At 48.5% G+C, this 24,485-nt stretch overlaps 1 protein-coding gene across 1 annotated transcript; it reads right to left on the bottom strand.

The window, feature by feature from the left end:
- Positions 1-15,413: 15,413 nt before the first annotated feature.
- On the bottom strand, positions 15,414-23,778 carry WSB1 (WD repeat and SOCS box containing 1). The gene is made up of 9 exons (XM_053960909.1): positions 23,666-23,778; positions 22,701-22,869; positions 21,521-21,789; positions 20,530-20,661; positions 20,029-20,129; positions 17,737-17,909; positions 17,340-17,453; positions 17,037-17,144; positions 15,414-16,542 (listed from the first exon to the last, which is right to left on the bottom strand). Exons 1-9 carry the CDS (start codon positions 23,703-23,705, stop codon positions 16,383-16,385), a joined length of 1,266 nt encoding a protein of 421 aa, XP_053816884.1. The 5' UTR covers positions 23,706-23,778; the 3' UTR covers positions 15,414-16,382.
- Positions 23,779-24,485: the final 707 nt, after the last annotated feature.

Here is a 24,485-nt window from a genome sequence, read left to right as displayed (position 1 = left end):
ATATGATCCACATCTGTGCTTCCCAGAACCCTTCTCAAAAGGTCAGATTTTGCCCATTACAATGGGCATAATAAAACATGAATCCATAGGTTTAGTGAGTTACTCTACATATTCACTGAGCTTAGTGAAGTCAGAATACTTAAATGCTTCATGTGGTGTTCCTTTGATGAGACTGTGGTCAGAGCTATTTGATAGAATGCTTTCAGCTCCCATCCATCTATGAACCCCCTTTGCAAACTCCAAATTCAATAATCTTGTTCAATTGTATTGCCTGTCTTTTACCAAAACATGAAACAAAAAAATCTCTTCTCAAACCATAAACACTGTCATTTACCCCAAACAATTCATATTTAAAATAGGAAATCAGAAATATCAAACCCACAATCTTCCAAGTATTTTCATGAAGGATAATCAGGATGTTAAGAGTTGCTAATAATTTTATGTAGCTGTTCAAACTATGAAAGAACCCATGTGGTCCTTTTCCATTCTGCATTTCTGTTAAAAAATGAGACATCTGTAGAATTTTAGCAGTTATTGGTTGTCCTAGATGTCTTCAAAATAACATGTTGATCACCTGTGCTGTGAGGCTGGGAATTTTAGCTCAGCCAGTGCTCCCTGTACTCCTCCACATGCCGACCTCTCTGGCATCCGGGAAAGTTCCACCCTCACCAGTTGTTACAGCAATTTGCCCAGCTCGGCTCATCAGCCTTGGCCCATCTGGCAAACAGCAGCCCCGGGGCTGCAGGTGCCTTTGTGCTGACATCTCCCCTCTGCCACAGGGCAGAGCTGTTGGGAAGTAGCAGGTGGAGTTTGCCTCTGCCGAGCAGACACGGCCATCTGCAAAGAATCTCCAGCCCAAAGGTGCGGCTGCCAGTGCCCCGAGGCTCCCAGCTCAGCAGGACGGGTGCAGTCGGCTGTGCTAACGCTCGGGTGCGCTCACAGGATTGCATCAGTCAGTGCTGTCAGCTCCCTCTCCTCAGACAAAGTTCGGGTATTGGCAGCACGGGAGGTCAGCTTGCGCTAGGAAAACAAACCTAGCATTGCTGCTTGGTGCAGCAATGAGGGAGAGCTGGCAATAGCCTCTGACAGGAGACATTTTGCCTTGTTAAGTGTTGTTACTGTGATGTGGGCAAAGCATTTTGACCCAGCTTTTAGCGGGCCAGGCTTAATGCACTTCTTTTTCCACACAGTGATGTGTAGAGGGACTGATCGAGATTGGCTTCTGATTGCATTAGTCATTCCACAGACAGCTCCCAGTCCAAACCAGTGACTGTCCTGGGGAGTGAGGCATGCAGGTAGGGGTGGGCTGTGCTCTCAGCACGGAGCTGGGGCACACAGAGTTCTGCTCCACATGCTGTGCTGTCTGCCTGTAGGAAAGTACTGGGTACAGCAAGACAGCTTGTGTGACTCCCTAATAATGTATTTATTTATTTCAAATAAATGTCATTGAAGGGTAAAGGTATTAGTAATAATTAAATCCCTGCCTGATTGGGGAAAATAATCTTATGATGGAAGTGCCAAGCTGTAGCATGAACTCATTGCTGATTAGACACCAAAGAAAGGTTCTCAGCAATGTCTTTCCCATTAGAAATGCTTTGTTTGGAGCTTGTTACCTCAGTCAGGTTGCAGTCTCTTGCAGTCAGCACAATCTGACATTTCCAAACACAGTAGCTTTGCTCCCAGAGAACCAATTGGGAATTACAAGGGGAAGGAAAAGTAAAGTTATGCATTAGCAGCTGAGCTGAGAAAAGAACACAGAGGGTTGCATTTGGGCAAGTGAGAAATCCCCACATGGCCTGCAGTGTGCTGGGTGTGCCAGGGAATTTCATGCCTTCCAGATTATTCCCAAGGGTCCCAAGTGTACATGGGTTTTTTTCCTAAATGGATGGAGTTAGAATGACACAGCCTTGCCTCCCTGGGGACACTAGAAAAGCAACCAAGAAGTGCCTAATTAAGGCATAATTTATTTTTCTCTTCTGCAGCAGCTATTGCTATTCTGTTAGACAGATAAAGCAGCACATAAGGAAGGCACATAAACTGTGCTGCCAGGGCAACCCGACTTTGGTTCTTGTTTCCTTTCTTCCTTTAATCCCACATACGTTATCCCTGCTGAGAGCAGACTGGTAGGAGCTTGTGAATAATGGAGAGGGGTAGTACTGAGCAAAGTCATCCCAATGCACATCTGCTGCAGACAGTGTTTGTATTTAACCCTTTCTTTTTAACAGGTGCTTCTAAGGTATTGCAGGTAGGTGGTTGCAAGCATAGAAATCAAAAATATACCACAAGAAGAAATAGTCAGAGTACCAGGAGATGCAGAAATAGTAAACACCCGCTAGGTTTGGATTTTTTTCCCCAGGGTATCTATTTTCTAGAATGAAGTGGTCATCCTAGACAGCCCCACCAAGATGCAAGGCAGGGTTAGTAAGTGGTGCAGTAGCCTGGAACAAGGGTGGGCCCCTCAGAGACCGGTGCAGCTCAGGTGCCTCTTCCTGCATGTTAAAGAAGCAAAATCTACCATGCAGAAAGGTGAAGAAAAGAGGGCTCTGAGGAGAGGCTGTGCTGCCAAAGGCTGGGTTTGGAGGCAGCATGCTCTGGAGAGGACAGCAGAGGAGAGGAAGGCAGAACTGGCTGCCTCCTCCTTGTGTGCCACATGTAGCTCTGGGCACATCTCACAGGTGATCTTTTGATCTCCTTGTAAACTGGAGCTGATAGAACTTACCTAACTGTCTCTTTCACAAGGTTTTGGAGAAGGTTGGTTATTTTATTAGGAGTAATTTATCATGTTGACTCCTATGTAGAGTACTTTTTGGAGGCAAGCCCTAGTAGGCAACTTCTAAACTTGCCTTTAGACATGAGTGTTGTTTAAAGACCTGCAGGACCTGGGAAAGGCAGAAAGTGTCTGCCTGAAGCTGTGGGGTACTGGCAGAGCTGAAAAGTGGACTGCAGCTGTTCCATCTGGGAAATGCTTTGTAAGTGTGGAATGATATAAGAAATTGTTGACCCTGAAAATCAGGAAACAGGCTGGACTGGCTCATCCCCCACATGACTGGGCACTCCCTTCTGATTATTACCTGGGGCTGTGATAGCAAAGAACAGGAATGCAGTCAGGGTGTCACAGAAGGCTCTGACCTGCACTCTCCAGATGTGTGCTGGACGCTCACAACACCTCCCTGCTACTCTTGAGAGCTGCAAAAACTGAGATGAAAGGCAGAGTATCGTGCTGCAACTCCAGCAGAAGCTTATCTGCACACAGAAACAATGCTTGTAGGTCAGCTCTTCATACCAGCTTTGTGATTGAAATTATTTGTCAAAGAGGAAAAAACTAAGGGATTATACACATTAAATTCTCCTGACCTGGGCTGTGGAAGATGTGTTTCAGTCGGTAAGTTCTAATGGCCTTCGGCACTGATGAGTGCAACGACTGCTTCAAAACTGAATCCTGGGAATCAGAACCTACTGGATCAATCCTGGCTGGCTAAAACTTTCTCTCCAGCTTGCAGTACTATTTCACTCTTATAACTGAAATTGAATCCCTTTTATCTTTGCCAAATCCCAGACTCCATATCCATTTACTTCAGCACACAGAAGGTGAAGGGCTCTCTTCCCGTGAATCTTGCTGTAGACTCATAGAATTGGTGTTTTCCAGGGCTCTTAGAGCTGGACCCACTTTCCTCATGGAAGGATCCTGGTTCCCAGACATCTGCAGCAGAGAAGCTTTCACCAGTAAAGAACCTGCCCAGCCTTCAGCCCTCTTTGCAGGAGCTCTGGGAAAGGCTGAGTTACTGCCGTGGGAGGGTTGTGCCAGCTCACCATGGAAGTGAGACTTGAAAATTGAGGCTGGGAGTCCCACGGGCAGTACAGATTCCCCAACCACTTGTGGAAGCAGTTGTGATCGCTGTACTTTCCCTCACACAGAGAACAGCCTCAGAGAGCTTATACATAAAGATAGGAGAAACAAAAAGCCGCTGACAAAAAGAGACAACAAAAGCCTTCAGGAGACACTCTCTTATCTGCAGTTTGCACTCAAATAACCCCAAATGGCTGCTTATCTGTAGCAACAATGGAGTTCTTACCGATTAAAAGTGGAAAAAATAAACTCCAACAACCCAGCCCTGGAGGGCTTATTGAGTTACTCAGATAACTATTCTGCAGTGATGTCAGGAAGAGAGCAATGATGAGGTCATAGGAAAATTGCAGTGCTTTTCTGTCACTGGGAATGAAGGATCTGTCTGCTAAACTCAGGTGAAAATTTGAAATATTGACATGTTTGGGTTGTGCAAGAGATCTCACCACTTGAAAATCACAGTAAAATGATCACCAATATTCGCACAGAATGGGGCTCTTTAAAGATGGTGGGATAAAGGAGTGTGAGCACTTCTGTGTTGTAATAGGAGTTTCAGAACACATGCCAGCTCGCAGTGAAGGCTGCAAACAAGGAGCACTGATGTTGGAGTAGTGCTTACTTCCTGTTCCCTGTGGGCTTCATCCAGTGCCTCAAAGTCTTGCAAAAGCTCCCAGCTGACTTGTGTCTAAACCAATGCTGTTTCTGCCCAAACCAAGGCGTGGTTTTTATGCCATTCTCCCCCAGTTACATGCAGAGCATCCTCCCGTGAGCAAGGGAAGGACACGCTCACTGAATTTATCAGAAGCTAAAGGATATGGTCACACCTGAAACTCAGCATTTTATGTCACTTTTAGTGACATCCCCTGTGCCTTGAAGTGACACAAGAGGGAGAAAACAGCTGCCCAGGAACATTGTGCAATTCTGCATTTTCTCCCAGTCCGGGAAATTACTTAAGTAAGAAACTGAGCCGGTTGGGCCAATGTGTTTATTGCTCCTTGTTCTGGCGTGCAGCCAGTACCCAGATGAAGCCGGTCCCCCGGGGCTGTAAATCCCTGCTCTCCTGGCACAGCGGCACCGGCTCTGGTTCCGCAGCAGCAGCGATGCCAGATGCTCCTGAGGCTGGAGCAGCGTTTCGTAACAGACGGGGGGCTCCCCGCGGCAGGCTCGGGGTACCCCGTGACAGACTGGGGGGCTCCCCAGAGTCGTCCCGGCGCTCTCTGGACGCTGCGGCCGGCGCTGGGCTGTCCCTTGTCTCTTCGCAGCCCGGGCTGCAGCGGCGCCTGCCCGGCGCTCTGGTGCCCTCTGCAGCCGCCCGGCCGGCCCGGGGAGCGGGGCCGCGGCTCCTGCGGGAACTGCAGAGCATCGCAGGCAATGAAAATCGGTAATCCTGCCGGAGACAGCTGTTTTCGTTAGATTAATTTTCGTTAGATTAACTTCACACGCTGGTGCTCCCCCGGCCCGAGCCGCCGCCTGCGGGAGAGGGAGTCGTGCGGCCACGGATGTGATTTCTGTAAAACAACCTGGAGACAGATCCTTCTGCTCTGTAGCTGAGCCGCGGGCAGCACAGATGAGGGACCTGCATGCTTTTGATGCACATAAATCAAGAGCAGTCCTGGAGAATAACAGCAGCATAACCACGCTGAGAGCCAGGCCCCTTGTGCTCCCTGTCCTCTTGCCCCTTGTGTCCAGAGGCTGTTTCATTCACAAGGAACATTTACAGTGGGGGCAAATGCAAGCTGCTCCCCTCACATCGAGTCCTGCTTATACAAGCTTCTTGCATCTCCTGTGGACCTGTCATTTATGAACCTAAATATTCTGCTCTTCATTGTGCTATGCATGTATTCATGGCTTTGCCCTGGGAGCCTCAGTTGTGGTCTGCCTCCCCACTGTTCGAATCACTAAGGAATATAGTTAGGGACAGATCCAGAATAAGAAAATTATTCTTGCCCCAAAACATTTAAAACCTATGCTTATGTATTTTATAAAATAGCAGGGGTGTGTATAATTTCTTAACAGACTCACTGCATAAATCGTTGTCATAAATCTACTTTCTCTCACAGCTTGAGGGAGTGTATGGTTTCTGGATGTGGGCATGATGAAATTAAATACATTCCTAGTGATTGAGAGCAACCTGAAGGGAATGGTACCTGTCCTTCCACCTACCCAGTCCACCCCTACGGAGAGCTGAAATGGGGGGGAAATAAATGTGGGGAGTGACCTCAGACCATTTCAACTACACAGTAACAATCCTAATGAGATACTGTTTCAGGTGGCTGTTTTATGGAATTGGGTCTTATCACTGGAGTCCTGTGCAGTAACGAAGTTTCTGTTGGAGAACTTTGGTTTCAGGTCTTTCCCTTCCTCGTTTTCCTGTTGTTGAAGTTGTTATTTTTATTTTAAACTCAGCTATTCTAAAATCATTGCTTATGTCCTGCATTGCAGTATCCTACTTTCCTCAAAGGTTCAGTTGCCAGTAGAAATTGACTTTGATGTTGTTGGCACAGCTTTGTCTGGAGCCCCTGTTGTGTAGGTCAGAGCATCCCTGTCCTGGAAAAGGAGCTCGTGGGGGTGGCTGCTGCTTAAGCCCAGGTGTTGTGCAAGCTCAGAGGAAGAGGATGTTGGATCTCTTGGGCCCAGCTCAGTTCTTTGAAGTCACTTCAGGCTGGTGGCCAGCTGTCAGCGCAGGGCTCTGCAGGAGTCTGTTTGTAGCAGGCAGATGTGTCATTCAGCAGCCACAATGGACACTTGTCCTGTGCCCCCAGGCACTCTTGGCATCCCTTCTTTCCTGTGCAGCCAGAGTTTTGTGGCACCCTGGGGGATCCTGCAGTTAAACCCCCTCTGTGTCAGTGCTGGGGAATCCTGATGGGAAGATTCTTCCTGAAGTGTGTTCTGAACACTGCTTGAATAGAGCCTCTGCTGAGCCTTAGTCTGAGCAAAATGCTCCTGCTTCTCTCAGACCATTAAAATAGCTCCTCTCGGTAATGATAATTTCATGGCAGGTAAAAATAAATAGGGAAAATCAAATAAGACACAGGAAAGGAGCTTTATGTTGACAAAGCATCCTAACAGAGACCCTAAAACTGGGGGGTTTTATTATGTGTGCTGGGGCAATTTCAGAACAAGATTTGCCTCCCCCTGGAAGTCACTGGCTCAGCTAAACTCTGGATTTGGTTTTGAGTACACAGTGAGAATTCCCTCACGATTTCTGTGAACACAGACAAGATCTAACCTTTTGGTGCTTGGCCACAACACCAAAATTTGGTTCCTGTGGCCAGAAACCCTGTTGACTCCAAACAACAGTGAGGACAGTGCTGGTGCTGAGGGACAAGGTTGGATTTTCCTGCATGCTCAGTTGACCTTTCGGCACCCAAGAAAACCCCAGATTTTCTGTAGGGCTCAGCACCCGGGGCTGCATCTCCTCCTGAGCTCAGTCTGAGCAGGCCCTTGCTGTGCCTGCTGGATCCTGGGGGATGTGGAGCACATCCCTTTGGCTGGACCATGGTCTGTGGTGAGTTCAACCCCAAACAGTGCTGAGGACAGCTCATTGCTGGGAGGGGAGCGTAGCAGCCAGCAAGGAGCCAGGTATTTTATTGCAAACTGAAACTTCAGGGCAGTTTTGCCATCCAAGAACACGTACCCTGCTTAGCCATGAGGAGATTTCATGCCCTGTAATCCCGCATTGATCTGGATTACTTTTTTATTTAAAGAAACTGACCTCCAGTAGACACAGCAGGTCCTCTCTGGCCCAGCAAGCAAGTCCTGAGCACAAGAACAGAAACAAAAGTTCTAAGTGATAAAAAAAATGGTGGAGACCACTATTGTGCCTCAATAAGAAGGCCAAAGAATACAGGAGAGCAGTGTCTTCCATAGGTTTTGACATTTTAGTAGATTAAGTAGTTTAGCTAGTCTTGTTCATTCTTTTTCTGAATTAATAAGTTAAGGGTCACCAAATACTCAGCACATTTGCTTAGAAACAGAACATCATTAAAATGCTGCCTTCTCTTTCCAGCAGGCAGCCTCATTTCTTTTGGGTTTAAAGAAAATGCACACCTCCATAATGCAGTTTTAAGCAAGCAAAGCTGTGCTTACATCTCTGGTGTGACACTCCATGTGTGACTCTGGGTAAGGTACCCAGCTCCTCTGTGTTTCAAATTTATTCCAGAACTTCTCCACCTCCCAAAGGTGTTCTGGTGTCAAAGTAGGTGATGTTTAGATGTGTTATGAACGAGGCCATGAGGGTGATGACATGCAGGAGTAAATGGAAGGCGAGAATGTCCAAGGCACAGGTGCTCCAGCACCATTTGCCCTGACTCTCAGTGCATGCCATGCAGGTCACCCAAGGTCCCCTCACTGTCTCATGTATTTTCCTGTCCTGCACCAAAAAAGCCTCTTTGGCACCCTCAGGTGTTTGAGGGGACACTGTAAACTCAGGCACTGCTCACTTAACTGTCCTCATCTCTGTAACAGAAGTCAGAAAACACTCCCTGTTAAAGTTCCGCTCTAGGCTTCCTCCTAAGAATAGCCCTTGGGTTGTGTGTGGGCTCACGACACCATTTCCTACCTGCTATTCCTGGAGCTGCCTTCCTGACCATGAGCAGCCCCTCCCAGATGCACTCCCTTAAGGAGCCTGCTGAAAGACCAATGCTGGGTGTGATGTTGTGAGCCTGAGGTCACTTTGTCAACAAGGAAGAGGCCCCTTGTCCCAGGTGTGGGTGTGATGACCACAGGGTGAAACACGGCATTGTCACTACAGTGTTCCAAGAGACCCCGCACTCCTACCCTGGCAGCTCTACCACTGCCTCCTCACACTGCCAGCATTTCCTACTCCTCCTTTCTTACCAGAGCTGTAACTTTCCATCCCTGGGAAGTGTTTGATTCCAGAATCTAAGTGTGGGTATCCCTTGAAAAGCAACAAACCCATTGTTCCTGCAGCAGCTACTGGACAGTTTCCTCAGTGGTCCAGGGAGGGGTGGTGTTAGAATGGGAGATACAGTTCTGAGCTCCACATCTGCAGCCAATGCTGCAGTGTTTTCACTTAAAAGCCCCATTGCCAGGAGTTACATGGGTTCATGTAATCCTCAGATTTCACTTTAATAACAAAAAACAAGGAAATTCTTCAGAACTCCAGGAAAAAAAAAAAAAAAAAAAGCATGCAGGTATTTAACAGGTCATACATAAGATAGTGGGAATTGAGGCACCACGAGGTTAAGGCTATTTGAAACAGGAAGCTGATTGCAGAGATGGAACTGGAATCAAGTTACCTGTGTCTTAAATCCAGCTTTCCCACATCTGCTGTGCTGGAAAAGGAGCTGTTAGCTTTGGAGCAGTGAGAGATGGTGTTTGCAAGCCTCGGGTTGGGGATGGGGAGCAAAACAAAACCTCAAGATGTTGAAATTGCAACAAAACCTCAATTCCTTAACAAAATGTCATCTATGTGTGACAAAGTTGCTGTGAAGCTGGAAGCCTGTGAAGTGGTGACTGGTGGCTTCATTGTGTTTGGGACAATTTCAGACAGCAATTCTTCATTACTTGCTCGAAGAGCAGTTTTTCCAATCTTCCTTAAGCCAGGAATCAGTCTGGTCTTCCCAGAAGTGATGAAAATAAGCAGGTTTAGCTGGAACTCTGCTGACACTTCCCAGTAAAAGGACTCTGCAGTGCAGCCCCACCAAAGAGCCGCAGGATTGTTCACAGGCCCAGGGAAACACGGCTGCAGATGTCACGTGAGCAGCTCCAGAAGAGGAAACCAAGTGTTGATAGATGCCGGTCTTCACGCTCTGGTGACTCACACAAGTGCATCAAGACAGGCCTGGAAAGCTGAGCTAATTTGTCATTTCCTTCCTCTTCCTCTCCCAGGGCAGCAGTTCACAGGGGGCCCCTCTGACCTTTAGCCTCTGAAGGGGTGAGAGACTGACAGTGGTGAAAGAGCTCACAGAGGTGTGTGTTCAAGAAAAGAAAGCATCAAAGGCTTACATTTATTTGCTTTTCTGGCACTCCTTGTGTTTCATGCATTGGCTCTTTCCTAATTAAAGCAGGAGAAACAAAAGAAGTCCGAGGTTTGTCTCCCAGCCTTGGCAGAACTCTTTCATGCTCAGTGCTGCTGTCTGCAGCGTACACAAGCAGCGCCCACTGATGAGAGCACAGCACCCTGACGAGACAGAAATTCCCACCCAGCTCACTTTCCTTCTGTAACGCTGACAAATTCGACCTGCAGCAGGAAGCAAGGGACTGGTATGATGCAGAGTGGATGTGCTGCAGGAATCTCCCCTCCAAACCCGGGCCAAACTGCAGATCCCCCTGCAGACACTCCCGTGGGAGTTATTGCAGGCTGGAGGAGCCGCTTTGCTCCTCTCTGGCCTCCGAGTCTGCCTTCGTGCAGAACACGGAGAGCCAGCGGTGAGCGCCGGGGCCTGCCAGGAGCCGGGAGCCGTCGGGATCGGGGTGCGTGCCCAGGTGTGCAGAGCCGCGCGTGCCCAGGTGTGCAGAGCCGCGCGTGCCCAGGTGTGCAGGACAGCGCGTGCCCAGGTGTGCAGAGCCGCGCGTGCCCAGGTGTGCAGAGCCGCGCGTGCCCAGGTGTGCAGGACAGCGCGTGCCCAGGTGTGCAGAGCCGCGCGTGCCCAGGTGTGCAGAACCGCGCGTGCTCAGGAGTGCAGAGCCGCACGTGCCCAGGTGTGCAGAGCCGCGCGTGCCCAGGTGTGCAGAGCCGCGCGTGCCCAGGTGTGCAGGACAGCGCGTGCCCAGGTGTGCAGAGCCGCGCGTGCTCAGGAGTGCAGAGCCGCGCGTGCTCAGGTGTGCAGAGCCGCGCGTGCCCAGGTGTGCAGGACAGCGCGTGTGCAGAGCCGCGCGTGCCCAGGTGTGCAGAGCCGCGCGTGCCCAGGTGTGCAGAGCCGCGCGTGCTCAGGAGTGCAGAGCCGCGCGTGCCCAGGTGTGCAGAGCCGCGCGTGCCCAGGTGTGCAGAGCCGCGCGTGCTCAAGAGTGCAGAGCCGCGCGTGCCCAGGTGTGCAGAGCCGCGCATGCCCGGCAGAGGGCGCCGCACACTCGGCAGGTGCCCGCACGCGCCCGCAGCCCTTCCCCGGGATTTGGGGCTGGTGAAGGATTTGGGGTTTGGGGAAGGGGTTTGGGTTTCCTCCCCTTCCTGCCCTCCCAGGCCTTTCTCTTCAGCAACAAGCCAAACCAATTCCAGCTTTCCAGGAGGAGCTGCCCAGGGCTTAGCCGAGGTCATTTGGCACAGCGAAAACTCGTCAGGATGCCTGCAGGATCAGGGCTGGTGCGGGGCTGCCACCTCACTCCCCGGGCACTAGGGGATGCTGAGTCTCTCAAGGCATGAGGCCTTCAAAATAATGTGGTGCCTTGGTACCTCTGGACTGTGGTACAGAACTAATTAGAGATCTCGTTCTCAAATGTTTCTCTAGAAATACAACAGAATTTTGCTCCTCTTGCTTTGAGAAGTGATTCAGCTCAGATCACTTTGCTCTGGAAACGGAACATTTAAGAGCATTGGTACTTGGTGTGAAGCCACAAGACCAGAGTTTGAAAGAGCAGAGAAAATCAAAGCAGCAGCAGAACTGCATCTGTGCTGAATGAAGGAAAGCCTCTGGAGCAGGCCCTGCAGACTGACCATGAGGAACTGCATTTACATTTGACATTTGTTTGGAAAGTGTGATGGGCCTGTGCCAAAGGGACTTTCTGACCACATCAGGGAGGAAAACCAGATTCTGAGGTTGGCCACAGTTTTTAGAATCCCTTTCTGTGCCTCATTTATTTACCTCTAAGTGAGGGATTAGGTTTTCTGTTCACATCTTTGACTCTTGTCTGTTTAACTTAGGAGTTGTTTGGATTAGAGAGACTTCTTTAATAAAGGCTTGGAAGCTACTGTAGTGCACAAATGAAGATAATTCAAACATTTCCAGGCTTCCATATATATTCCAAATGTTATTATCCTTACATTTCTCCATAAATGCTACTGAGTTTTTTTTTTAAAGTGTGATTTAAGATAATTGGTTAGTCAGAATACTTATTTGTTTCTGAATAATAAGTAGTTAATAATTTCTGCTGTTGAAGCCAAGAACTATTATAGATTCAAGAAAAAAATAAGCTAAAAAAACCCCTCAACACCATATTTCTTATGAATTACTAGACGTAAGTGAAGCTAAAAAGAGGAAACCCTTCTCACCACAGCACAGTGCACAGAATGTCTTCCCAGACAATGTATGAGGATCCCTGTTCAGGGCAGCCTGGGGGCTGCTGCTGGCTTAGTTTCCTTGGGCAAACAGCTCCATAGGAAAAGTGTAATTTCAGAAGTTCTCCATCCACACAGATGGACATCTTGAATTCATTTCTGTTGCAGTCTGCTGCCAAAAGAGCTCATGATCTGGCCCGTGTACCATGCTGTGGACAGTAGCAGTTCTGTTTGAATTGAGCCCTCTGTGTCTGATGGTGGAGCTGAGCTGCACAGAGCCCTTTCCTCACACGGGCTCTGACCCTGCAGTGTGTGTGTGACTGGCCAGGGCTGGGGCTCTGCTGATGTTCAGGGGTTCCAGCAGAAGCTGTAACACTTGTGTTGGCCAAACGCCATCCTGGCAGCTCTTCACCAAACACAAACCCGTGAGTAGGTCAGTCCACTTTCAGCTTCTCTAATGTCTCATGATCCAGTGGACACAGTCAATAAACCTGGGGATGCCAAGGGGTCTTTGCACCTTCCCCCAGGAGGTAAATGCCCTCCCAGCTGCTGCCTTCCTAGTGCAGTATTGTCACTGTGCAAGCACTGAGCTTTTCCCAGGCTCCAGAATAACCCCTGGCAGGGAGTTGGGCACCACTGCATGGGAATTACACACACACACGGATGGAGGCACTCACTCCCACATCAACCCACAGAGATACACGTGTGTATCTCAAACTTCCCTTGCTCTATTGCAAGCCTTTGCTATGAATATGCTTCATTAGAGCCTGGTTAGTTGTTGCTCAGATTATTGCCATGATGGACTCTGTTTAATTAGATTTTTATTTGTAATCTTGTGCTGGAGTAGAGTCAGGAGAGGATTCTCTAGGCAGTAGATCAGATTCATCTTTGAGAGCACTGAGGTCAGAGAAATGGCAAACTGCAGCCAGATTTAGTGCAGAAGAAGCATGCCACCCCTAGTTCAAATTTAGGTGCTTCACTTGAGTATCAGAACTACCTGAACTTTTGGGATCAGCATGAAGGAAACCACGTGGCAAGTTCAAACCTCCCTTAGAGGCCAGGTGGCCTTGGGGCTGTGTCACAGACCTGTTGGAAGGTAGGGAGGGGGCTTTCTCAGCTGCTCCTTTTCCTTACGTGCCAGTGACCTCACAAAAACCAGCACAGCTCTCTGGGCAGCAGCAAACACGCATCTCAGTCTTGTGACATGCCACATCAGGACCAAAGTTCTGCCCAAACTCTTCTCACTGCTGTTATCTGCAGTGGACCTTGGAATTTTTTTTTGTTTTTTTCCTTTCCTCTGATGCAATTAAGATGAAGCAATATTTTAAGTCTTTCTTTTGGACTTGTTCCTTCTGCAGTGACCACAAGGAGCTGGTCATAATTAACAAATATAATCAAAACACCCTAATGGCTCCTGAGCAGTTGCTCCAGAAGGTGTGAATTTACACTGTTAATAACGTACACTGATAGATTTTTCCCCATCTAATTTCAGTTTAAGTTTTCCATCCTGGCAACAAGAGTTTTACTACAATTGCTGTTATATCAGGAAGCAGATTGAGATAGTCTTCCCAAAGAAGTGCTTGCCTTTTGAAGCAGGAGGGGAGAAGAGCATCAGTGAAACCTTAGTGGCTTGGTTAAGTGTTCTCCATGAGCTGACCTGGGTTCACACAGGAGAGGCAGTGGCCCTAAGATGGAGCTGTGTGTCAGGCACCTGAAGAAGTGGGCAGAACTCTCCAATTAAATGGGAGAAGTTCCTACCCTTAGTGTGCAGGGGGCAGCAGGAGTTTGTATAGGCTGAGAAGTGAACTCAGAGAGGGAGAGGGGATTATGATTTCTGTCAGGGAACCCCAGTTTAGCAACTCTTATTAAAGCCCGTAAATAAATATTTTTCTCCTTGATGCAACAAAGCCAGATGTAATAAAAGTGAGCATTCAGAAACTTCTAATCTCATGTTAGAAATAAATCATATCTGCCCCAGAACTTCTGTCTGGAGTTAGCTGGTTACACAAGGTATAACCTTGCTGATAACTGACAGTGTTATCATGACTTATCTGAAGTTTACTCTGGCTTTCTTTTGATTCTAGTACATCAATAATTAGGGCTGTTCTGATCCAGCTCATTGCAGTGGGATTTGGGTGTAGAGCAGTGTTTATAAAACAAACTTGTCCTTGTGCAGAAGCCAGCATCCCACAGAAACCCTGCCTGCCTTACTCAGGTGGTTCTCATCTGAAATAACTACTTGGATAAACAGTTTCTGCCTGACACCTCTACCAGATTTCCCACGGGATCTTACACAACCTCTGTCCTTTATGAGACTATTGTAATAAATAAGGAAAATGTCACGGGATTCATCCACCCTGTTTCTAAAGTGCTCCAATGGAAGTCCTCATCTAGCATTGAAACAACAAACACCACACAATACTTAGCAGTGTTATTCAATCATGATTCAACTGAAATGCCACGTATGAATGCAGAAAATAAACAGCTTTCAGAGCATTCCAGAGAAACTTCCTCATGGCTGAAGCTCCAGTTTTCTCTTGGACTTTGCTTCTCTCCATCACCGTTTCAGACAGCCACTGCAGGCAGTGCCTCAGGCACAGGCCACTCTGTCCCCTGGCCCTGCATCCTGAACCCTCCTTTCCCCTGCCCCTCACCTGAGGAGCAGCCTGGATGGTCTCGTGGGGGTGGAGCCCTTTCACAGCTCCACGGCGCTGTCCTTTGCTTGTTCCCTTCCCCCTGACAGCGGGTACTGAACAGCAGCTGGGAGGAGCCGTGTGCCTCGCCCTGCTGAAGGCCCAGGTTTGTGCTGTGGTCACAGCTGGGGATGTTGGGGATCAGACCTCACCTTGAGGTGTCCCACCATGGCAGGAAGAGGCTTGTAAACGTGGTACATTATTATAAATAGCCTCACTAATGAGGAAAGCTTGTGTACTTGGTCTAACACTATCATTTGTGTCCTGGGAGAAAGATTAGAGCAAACAGAGGAACACCTGCAGGCAGAGCTGGGAGAAGCAGCTTTCAGAGGTGGTGAAAGGGGAAGCTGGGATGTTGTTTTCTTCCTCCACTTCCATAAATCAGAGCTTCTGGTGAACACAACCTGAGGGAACCTTTTAGTAAGCCTCTCCTGCAAGACCCCACACTGAAGTCCTACTTGCTGACCCAAGGCTGGAACTGTGATCTTGCAGAAACAGGCTCATGGCAAGCCCAGCTTTTAGCTCAGCTCGTGAGGGTGCTTAAATAAGCAGATTTGCAGCTCACACATGCTTATAACACTGTCATGGCTTTAGAGAGCTCTGTAAGCATCTGTCTGGGAGCACAAACCAGGCCTCACCAGCTCAGCCTGGAACGCTGCAGCCAGTATTGATAAATCAGTCACCAGATGAGATACCAGAAAACTTTTGTACAAGTTTTTAATACAAAATCCAACAAAAATATATATAATCAGGCATTTTATGCAATGCATATATTCTTTATATCTGCAGGTACAGATAAATAACAGAAGGCAAAACCAAGTATTTTGCTTATCTTTGGCCATTAACCAATAATCACCCCCAAACAGATATTATAGGGTTAAAGGATAATAAACTGAGTCTGCAAATGTCTCTCATTACAGACACAGTATCAGGCAATAATACAGTAGTCAGATTTTCAGAAATGTAAGGAAATAGTTCTCTAACACTGCCCAATACTGAAATTTCACCTGGTTTGCTGCTATGGAGCATAAAGCCTTCAGCTGACTCAGGCATGGTCCTGGGTTACATTAGATACACTGCACCCCTTTTAACCTCCTGCCCTTTCCTACACACTGCTCTCTACAAAGCCACACTGTACCTCCTCACAAATAAACTAGCACAAAGTCTGGCCTGGGGGGCAGCTTTCTGCACCCCAACCAATGTACAGAAGGAAGCTTAACTGCTCTGTAAGTCAATAGTTTTCCTACCTCAGTGTGCCAGAACAGCTGTTCTTCCACTTACAGCTCAGATGCATCATGGCTCTACCAAAGCAATATATACATGAGACACATGAAAAATCATACAAGCAATTTTAAAAGGTACACTGATAACATGTAGCAGCTTATGTCTATATATGTACATGTTTTCACAGTTACATTTTAGAAAACTGAGAACACCAGGAATACTTCTACTGTGTTTTCTATAAATAGTAAAAAAAAAAATTACCTGTCAGGCATTTTGATAAAATAGTATTTAGGTTATCACTTTAAATAGCTCTTGAAAACCTGTAGAGTTTTAAGCTTAAAGGCTGTACAGTTTGAGGATTCTGTGAAGTGTTTGTAGCCGGTTTCAGCAGCTGGGCCACCTCCCAGTTGTTGGTTTCATTTTCTTTGTTTTCTCCTCAAATAACTCAAATCTGGTAACAAAGGAACTCCACCACTTTGCCCGGGATAGGCAAGTTCTTGACTTGGCTGGTGGGCATCACCCTGCGGATGGCCATGCGACACAGGTGCTGCAGGCTGGACACCTGGCTCGGGGTTGCCCAGAAGTACACGCTGCCATCCTGGGTCCTGCACAAAACCCACAAAACCCTCCAGGTTATTCCACGTGAACCAGCTCAGCCTGCTACCAACCCACACACACACGACTAGGTAGGGGACTTGCTGGTGCTCAGTTCCAGCTGCTCCCGATCCTGATTTACTCCAGCTCCTATTTTAAGCTACAGCAGCACAATAAGCAACTTGTCTACAAGCAACAGGTAATAAGCAGATCTCCCAGCAGCTAACTGCTGTGCCACCTAACACACAACAACTGCCCTTGGCTATCTGATGGGCTTCTTCCAATCCTCATGTTTTGGGTCTCTCATGTATTTATTTTTAAAGATAAGAAATGAGTTTATCAGCTGATTGATTTTACTGCTATTCCAGGCATGTTTAAACAAACAGTACCAATCAGAAGCACCAGGCTGCAAGTCACAACTGAAGATTTTCAGAACACTGAGCCACTGTTTTCAATCTCTTGTGTTACCATCATATTTTAGAAAGGAAAAGAAGTCTGTACTTGCCCTGCGGCCAGAACACTGCCATCAGTAGAGAAAGTACAGCAGAGTCCATTGTTCAGAGGTGCAACTTGTACAGGGTATTCTTCATCAATTCTCCAGAACCTCACCATTCTGAGGGGGAAGGACAACATAGGAAGTTATCAGAGCAGGTTTTTAACTGTGCTTGGTGTTTTCTGTACGCTGCACAAGAAACTAGACTGGAGCACAGCTCAGGCGCCAGGAGCCCGAGCTGACAGCGCTGAGAGGTTCCTGTGCTAGGGCAGGAAGGCAGCAGCAGGAGGGGCAGCAGCCCATGGCCACACTCACTTGTCGTCGGCCAGGCTGGCCACGTGCAGCCCGTCGTGGCTGAAGCACACGGAGCGCACCCAGCGGTCGTTGGCGCCGCCCGCGAAGATCGGCGTGGGCGGGGGGAACAGGTGCCTGTGGAGAGAGACACAGCCTCAGCCAGGACAGCAGAGCTCAGGCACTCACAAACAAACACTGTTTGACCAGTTCACCATGGATTCGGGAGTGGGGACTGAACCACTGTGTGCTCTTCAGCCTTGTTTAACAACTCAGTACACATTAAAATAGCAGTGCTGTAAATTCGCTCTCAGGTGGAAGAACAACCTCCAGCCTCTGCCACTTCAGGACTTCCATCAGCCACTGCTCATTTCCAAGACCACTCTGGGAGACAGCTTCCAGATTTGAGTGCTTTACTTACCCAAATTCCCTAAGAATCACTCCAATATGTGGATCCCAGACATAGACTCGAGTATCGTAAGATGCAGTAGCCAGTAACGCTCCATCAGGAGAGAACTCACAAGCTACAACATCATTGTGATGGCCTTCGAGTTTCCGTAACATGGAGTATTTATCCATATCCCAGAGGAAAACCTGGAATTAAATGAGCTGATGTTATAGCTCTGCTCAGAGAGGCAATGAAGCATTTAATTTGTTTTTAAAGTATAGCTAGTCTTATTTAGGATTATATTAAAATCAGGTATTATGAATTACTACAATTAAGAAATATGCTCAGTGTCATACTCAGATTAAAATCAAGGTTTTTAAAAAAAATAATTAAAGCAGACATGCAAGTTCTAACTCAAATTTGTTAAATGTTATTAACAAAATAAGCCAAAATATAAGATAAAGGCAACACAATTTAACCATGTAGCTTACTGAAATTCATGTATTACAAAACTATTTTATTAAAATATTCAGAAATAAATAGGGTTAAACTCTACAGTCCCCTCTTTTCAGTAACTACCAAAATTTTAAGAAATATACAGACAGAAAATGTAAGGTTAACATATTGTTACTCCAGTGGCATCTCTTTAAGATCACTTGTTTACAATTGCTTGGATCACCAACGTCAGCCTAGGAAGAGAAACAGATACTGCAAGCAAAAAGAATTTTCACAGCCAAAAGTTATGTCTTTGGCAAAACAACAGGGAAGTCTAACCACATTATTAGAAAGAATTTAGTCATTTAAAATCAAGTCAACAGTAACAAACAACATTAATATTACAATTTACCCGACTAATTGCACAGTGTATTGTGAGAATTCATGGAATATTACAGTATTTTACATGCAGTTGTACATTATATATTATCAAAATAAGGACTGTGCAGAATTACTTAATAGGAGCTATCCATGTACTGCAGCATGGTTTTACAGGAATATAAGTCTTTAGCAAAAGCTGTTATGTCCCTCAAAGAGCTCAACAGTGACCTTGATTTTTCCCTTGACAGTTTTACTGCACAGGTTTAATTCTGACATCTTGGATTAATTTATGTTTGACCAAAACAAACTCAGCCTTAGTGCCTCCCATACCACCTAACTCTGAACCATTTTACAATCAGTTATAAACATGTTCACTAATTTTTCCAAGGAGACCCCAACATTCTATAAAACTGGAAACTAAGTTTGAGGAGTCAGTGTGTTTCACTGCTGTGAAAATTATATTAAAAAAAAACAAAAAAAAACAACAACAACAAAAAAAAAAAGCAAGCAAGCAAGCAGACAGTGGACATGGAGCAGCACCTGCGTACGTACAGGACCCCTTGCAGCCGAGGGCAAGGTTACTTCGTCCTACGGTACAGACGGTACAGCTCGCCGGGCTGGCGGCCAGAGCTGCCACTCTGCCCGCCAACACCACTGTGCTCCTCAGAGTGGTGCCAGCTTAACTCAATCACACCAATATTGCTGCCACCACCTGTGACAGGGAAAGCAAGAAGCTTATGGAAAACACACAGCCTCCAGACAGCAATGTACACATCCCCCTCTGCTCCACTACAGAGACAAACAAACCCCAGAGTTCGGCTGTGCTCACCGCGGCGGACAATGCCTCTGAGCACTCCCACAGGACTGATGGCCAGTGCCTGAACTGGGCTTTTGAGGCTCCACTACACTGCCTACAGAGCCCCTGGAACCAGGCTGAGCTCCCTTTCTGGTTTGCCCTAACTCTTCAGTGCCAGGAGTAGCTTATGGCATACATGCATCACCTGCACTGCTTTCAGTTCTCTAGCAGGGCATTAGGATGGAAGCAAAACCAGTGTGCTGCTCTTCCCTCTAACTCTTAGGTACCACTGCCATTGGTAGGGGAAAACAGGGAGAATGTTTTTGTTCAGCAGGAAATGCCCCGACTGAGACTTTGTGAAGTCTTTCTCATTGAGCACGAAATAGGAAGGACAAAATCAAAACCGAAATAGTTTTATGCATTAATCTAAGTATCTTTTAACACTGGCAGCTTTAGTGGTCTTTGTTTTATGCCATGACCCTGTGCAGACCTATTTCTCCACACTTACAGCCTCTTCAACTAAAAGCAGTGCAAGTTCCATTCACAAATCAGGGTCTCAATGCACCATTTGCCAGTTTAATTTCATGCACTTTCACATCATCATCAAACATTAGAAGTTCATGACACCGAGCACAAGCTTAATGTTACTTAGATTTAAAATGATTATGCACATAATTCAGGAGAATTAAGGAACAAGAAACTCTGACACATACTGCTTTACTAGCTCCAACAGAGCAGAGGATGGAGGAGTCTGGAGAGAATGCACAGCCATACACCCAGTTCGGATGGCCTCTGAGCACCTTCATCATGTTTCCTAAACAGAAAGGCGTTGCTGTTAGAATTGGTTAAGTTTTACAAAATTCAGATGGGAAAGCTTTTCCAAATTAGTTATTCCTTTGTGAAATTTTGTATTATTTTCCCAAACTTCTTGCAGAGTCATTCTACACAGAAATAAAACCCCTGGGATGCAGCCTCTACTTCCATGTCCCTATTCAGAAAGGTCACTCCATGCACATTTAGCCCCATACCTGCTTCTGCCTCCAGGGTTCAGACAGATAAGGCATTCCAAGGGGCTGCAGAGTGAGTGACTAAAGAATTCCAAGTGAACATGCAGTTTTTAAGCAATCCTGACCAAACTGAGTCTAGAGCAATAAAAGAGGTGAGTACATGGATGCTCCTCTCAGGTATTAGAGCAGATAAAGTCCAGACATTACCATCATCTTTCAGGTCCCACACTCGCAGGGTTTTGTCTCTGGATGCAGATACAAGAATCAGGCTGCCATCAGGGGCAAAGGTTAAATCTCTGACAACTTCTGTGTGGTCCATCAGGTTAAGGAGGAGTTTTCCTGTTACATGAGAACACCACAATTTAACATGAAGGACTACTGTTCTTAGATCAAATGCTTTATGGATACAAATACTGAATATAAAATTACAGCATGTAAAGACAATTTTCTTTGTCGAAATGCTCCCTACAATAAGCAGCACATAGATCCTTTAACTCTCCTGTATCAAGGGTAACTCCTGGAAAAGCTACAAAATCTATATACTAGAACCTCAGAAATAAGGCAAGACTTGTCTTTTGATAGACATACCTGTTCTAAGCTTCAATTTACAAGGACAAATCACTCAATAGTCATTATTTTTCTTAACTGAGTTCTCTCCAACCTAGCAGTTGTGCTACCAGGAAAACTGAAAGACCCTAAATTCAGATTCAGTCTTTTTGAGTAATTAGTTTTCTTTTTTAAAAAATAAAAGGTCCTTATCAACATAAACCAGCAATTTCATGCTTTTAAAGTATGGTAAAACAAGGAAGACTATTGAGTAAACAACCAGTGTATGTATGCACACAATTATTTTGAGTCTTCCATGTCTCACGTCTCAAAGCATGACATGCCTCTGTTGTTCCTTTGGCAGTTTTTGGTGACTTCTGGTTGCAGGAGTTCATGCTTTTTTAATATTTTTTAATTTGTATTGAAGGTTCAGCTCCCAGTTACAATTCTGTAACCGATTCCTGGCGCACACTAACAATATTATTACTGCAAGAAGTGCGAGCTGGCACCTGAGCGTGACAAGGACCGTTTGGACATCGCTCCCAGGGACACAGTGGCAGTGCTGGGGCAGTCCAGGAGCTGGACTGGACGCTCCCCGTGTGTCCCTGCAGCTCAGGATGCCCCACTGTGCCCTCAGCTCCTCTCCGCTCACCTGTGTAGGCATCCCAGATCTTGATGCGGCCGTTGTTGAGGCCGGTGGCGAGGAGCAGCTGGTCCTGCCCGAACTTGAAGCGGTGCCACTCGATGTTGACGCAGCGGCTCTGCTTCTCGGGCACCGAGGAGCCGAAGGCCAGGCTCCACACGATGTCCCCGCAGTCGATGACGTGCTCGCAGGGCTTGTTCTTCTGGCCGCCCTCGCTGCTCTGCCGCGGCAGCCGCGTGCCGGCGGCGTTCGCGCCATTCTTTGTGCCGTGCAGCAGGCTGCCAAGACAACACAAAGTACAGTACAGCGCGAGGCAGCGCGGAAAAAAGCGTTTCTTCAAGGTGTAATGAAACCTGGGACTTGTCACCGTGTCCATCTCTGAGGCACAAAACGGTGCGCTTTTACTTTAACATTATAAAAGTGGCTTTTTCTTGTAACTCAGCAAAATTACCAGCACCTGGAAACCTTCCAACACAAAATAATACTAATACTCTGTATAGAGTTTTGTCTCTGTTGAGAGCAAGATACTAACTTAACCTACTGCAAAATCCAACAGTTTTGAAGCATTTACAGAAAAATGAGCCACAAAAATTTCTAGGATTTTCTGCTAAATGAGTGAGAGGTTTCTTGCAATTCACATGTGTTAAACCTTGAAAAGAGATACTGAGCGTCCAGCACATGGAAAACAATTAACCACCCCCAAAAGGGGGAAAAAATGGGTAAGAGAAACGTAACCAGCTACAAAACTGCAGTGGCCAGCTGCCAACATGCAACCTGCAAGTGCCAATAAAATGTGTGTTTTGGAACTCCCCTTGCATTTGAACAAGGATGATAAGGAAAGAGGTCTGCCTTTAAGGAAATTCCTAAAAGGTAAAGCCAAACAGCATTGTGATAGGAAGTGTAAAGGGCCAGATCTACCCACGTCTCTAAATTCCCTTTTCATGCTAACTTCCTCTTATTTTAGAGTGTCTGAATTGATTAACAAGTCACTCCTCCATAAGCTTTGTGAGGTTGCAATAGCTGTTCCTCTTGCTGGCCACACAGGAAGAGACAGAACAGCTGTAATTTTAAGGAATTCATTTTTCCCCGAGGTGTCAAAGCTTAGGAGACCAATACACATGCGTTTTAATCGATTTGAAGCTATCTCCTGTTTTTCAGGTGCACTGAAAGCCATAGCAGTTTGTCTTACAAGTTGTTGAGGCACTGTGCCCAGGGGACCAGCTTCACTATGCGATGTCCCTGTGACCACGCCAGGTACGAGCCATCGGGAGCGAACGCGACCGTCCAGTTCTCCCGGCCGCACTTCTTGTCGAAGGGAGATGTGGGGGCCAGGAGCTCTCCTACCGTGCGCGACCGAGCTGGGGGAGACAGAGGAGATCCGTGAGAGGGAGATCCGTGCAGCGCCTTACACCGGCTACACGGGCACCCGCGCATCGCCCCGCTTTGTTCCACGGCGATTAACGCGATCGGGAGGGGGCCCGGTGTGACCGTGTAACCCAGCAGGGATGAGCCCCTGCAGGGAAACTCGCGGTGCTGAACGAACTGCTCGCACTGTGGGCGATGCAGCCAGGCCCGCGCCTGCCCACGGCCGGGAGAACGGGCCGGCGACCGGGAAAGGCTCCGTGCGCCGGGACGGGCTCGGTGTGCCGGGAAAGGCTCCGTGCGCTGGGACGGGCTCCGTGCGCCGGGATGGGCTCCGTGCGCCGGGATGGGCTCCGTGCGCCGGGAAAGGCTCCGTGCGCCGGAATGGGCTCCGTGCGCCGGGATGGGCTCCGTGCGCCGGGATGGGCTCGGGGCGCCGGGATGGGCTCGGTGTGCCGGGATGGGCTCCGTGCGCCGGGATGGGCTCCGTGCGCCGGGAAAGGCTCCGTGCGCCGGAATGGGCTCCGTGCGCCGGGAAAGACTCCGTGCGCCGGGACGGGCTCCGTGCGCCGGGACGGGCTCCGTGCGCCGGGAAAGGCTCCGTGCGCCGGGACGGGCTCCGTGCGCCGGGAAAGGCTCCATGCGCCGGGATCCCGCCCGTAACCCGCGGGCAGCCCCGAGCGCGCTCCGCTGCGGGATGGGCTGAGCGCCCGCCCGCCCCCGCCCGAGCCCGGGCCGAGCCTGGGCCCGGCCGCGCTGCCCCCGTCGAGCCCGCCCGTCCCCCCCACTCACCGATGAGCTTCTCGTTGACACTCGGGGGAAAGCTGGCCATGGACGGGCGGCCTGAGGAGCGGCGGGGCTGCCACGGAGCGGGACGGGCGGGCGCGGGCTGGGCAAGATGGCGGCGGCGGGCGGCGGGGCGGGGCGGGGCGGGAGCGCTCCGCGGGGCCGGGCCGGGCTTGGGGGAGCGGCTCAGCCCGCCCTGCCGGGGCCGTCCGCCGTACCCGGCCCTGCCCGCCCTGCCCGCCCTGCCGGGGCTGTCCGCCGTACCCGGCCCTGCCCGCCCTGCCCGCCCTGCCGGGGCTGTCCGCCGTACCCGGCCCTGCCGGGGCTGTCCGCCGTACCCGGCTCTGCCCGCCCTACTCGGCCCTGCCCGCCCTGCCCGGGGCTGCTCGCCTCTGCCCGGCTTCCCGGAGCCCTGCCTTGCCCTGCCCACCCGCAGCCGGTCGCGCTCCTGCCCCCGGTCCGCTGCCCGTGCCCGGCCGTGCTGCTGTCGCGGCCTGACCCCGTCCTCCCGCCGTGCGCCTCCCTGGTTCAGGGGCTGGAGGATTCTCCTACTCTGTAGTGTTACTTTCTATACAGCATTTAAATCCAGCAGCATCTGGTTTATGGTAAATTTTTGAATTTGATGTCAATGAAGTTGTTCACAAGGAACTTGGAGAAAGAGACCCTGAGAATCCCTGATTCTCTGTGATTTTGTATTAACATCTCTATACATCCCTCTCTCCTTCCATTACCTCTTTTTTCCTTTTGCATATCTAAATTCTGCCCCTCTTATAGACGAAGTGACTCTTTCTTGCTTTGTCTGTGGACTTCAGAGAAGCACCCAGCA

This window comes from Vidua chalybeata, chromosome 20, assembly GCF_026979565.1.
Source record: "Vidua chalybeata isolate OUT-0048 chromosome 20, bVidCha1 merged haplotype, whole genome shotgun sequence".
Classification (NCBI taxonomy): Eukaryota; Metazoa; Chordata; class Aves; order Passeriformes; family Viduidae; genus Vidua; species Vidua chalybeata.
The sequence above is the reverse complement of the archived record's forward strand: the minus strand, read 5'-3'. Positions and strand labels throughout refer to the sequence as shown.

Coding starts and splice junctions, on each gene's coding strand:
- WSB1 (XM_053960909.1), bottom strand. CDS start 23,705: ATGGCCAGCTTTCCCCCGAGTGTCAACGAGAAGCTCATCG. Junction 21,790..22,700: donor GCACAGTGCCTCAACAACTT/GTAAGACAAACT, acceptor TTGTCTTGGCAG/CCTGCTGCACGGCACAAAGA. Junction 17,910..20,028: donor CTGTTGGAGCTAGTAAAGCA/GTATGTGTCAGA, acceptor ATTTAATTCCAG/GTTTTCCTCTGGGATATGGA.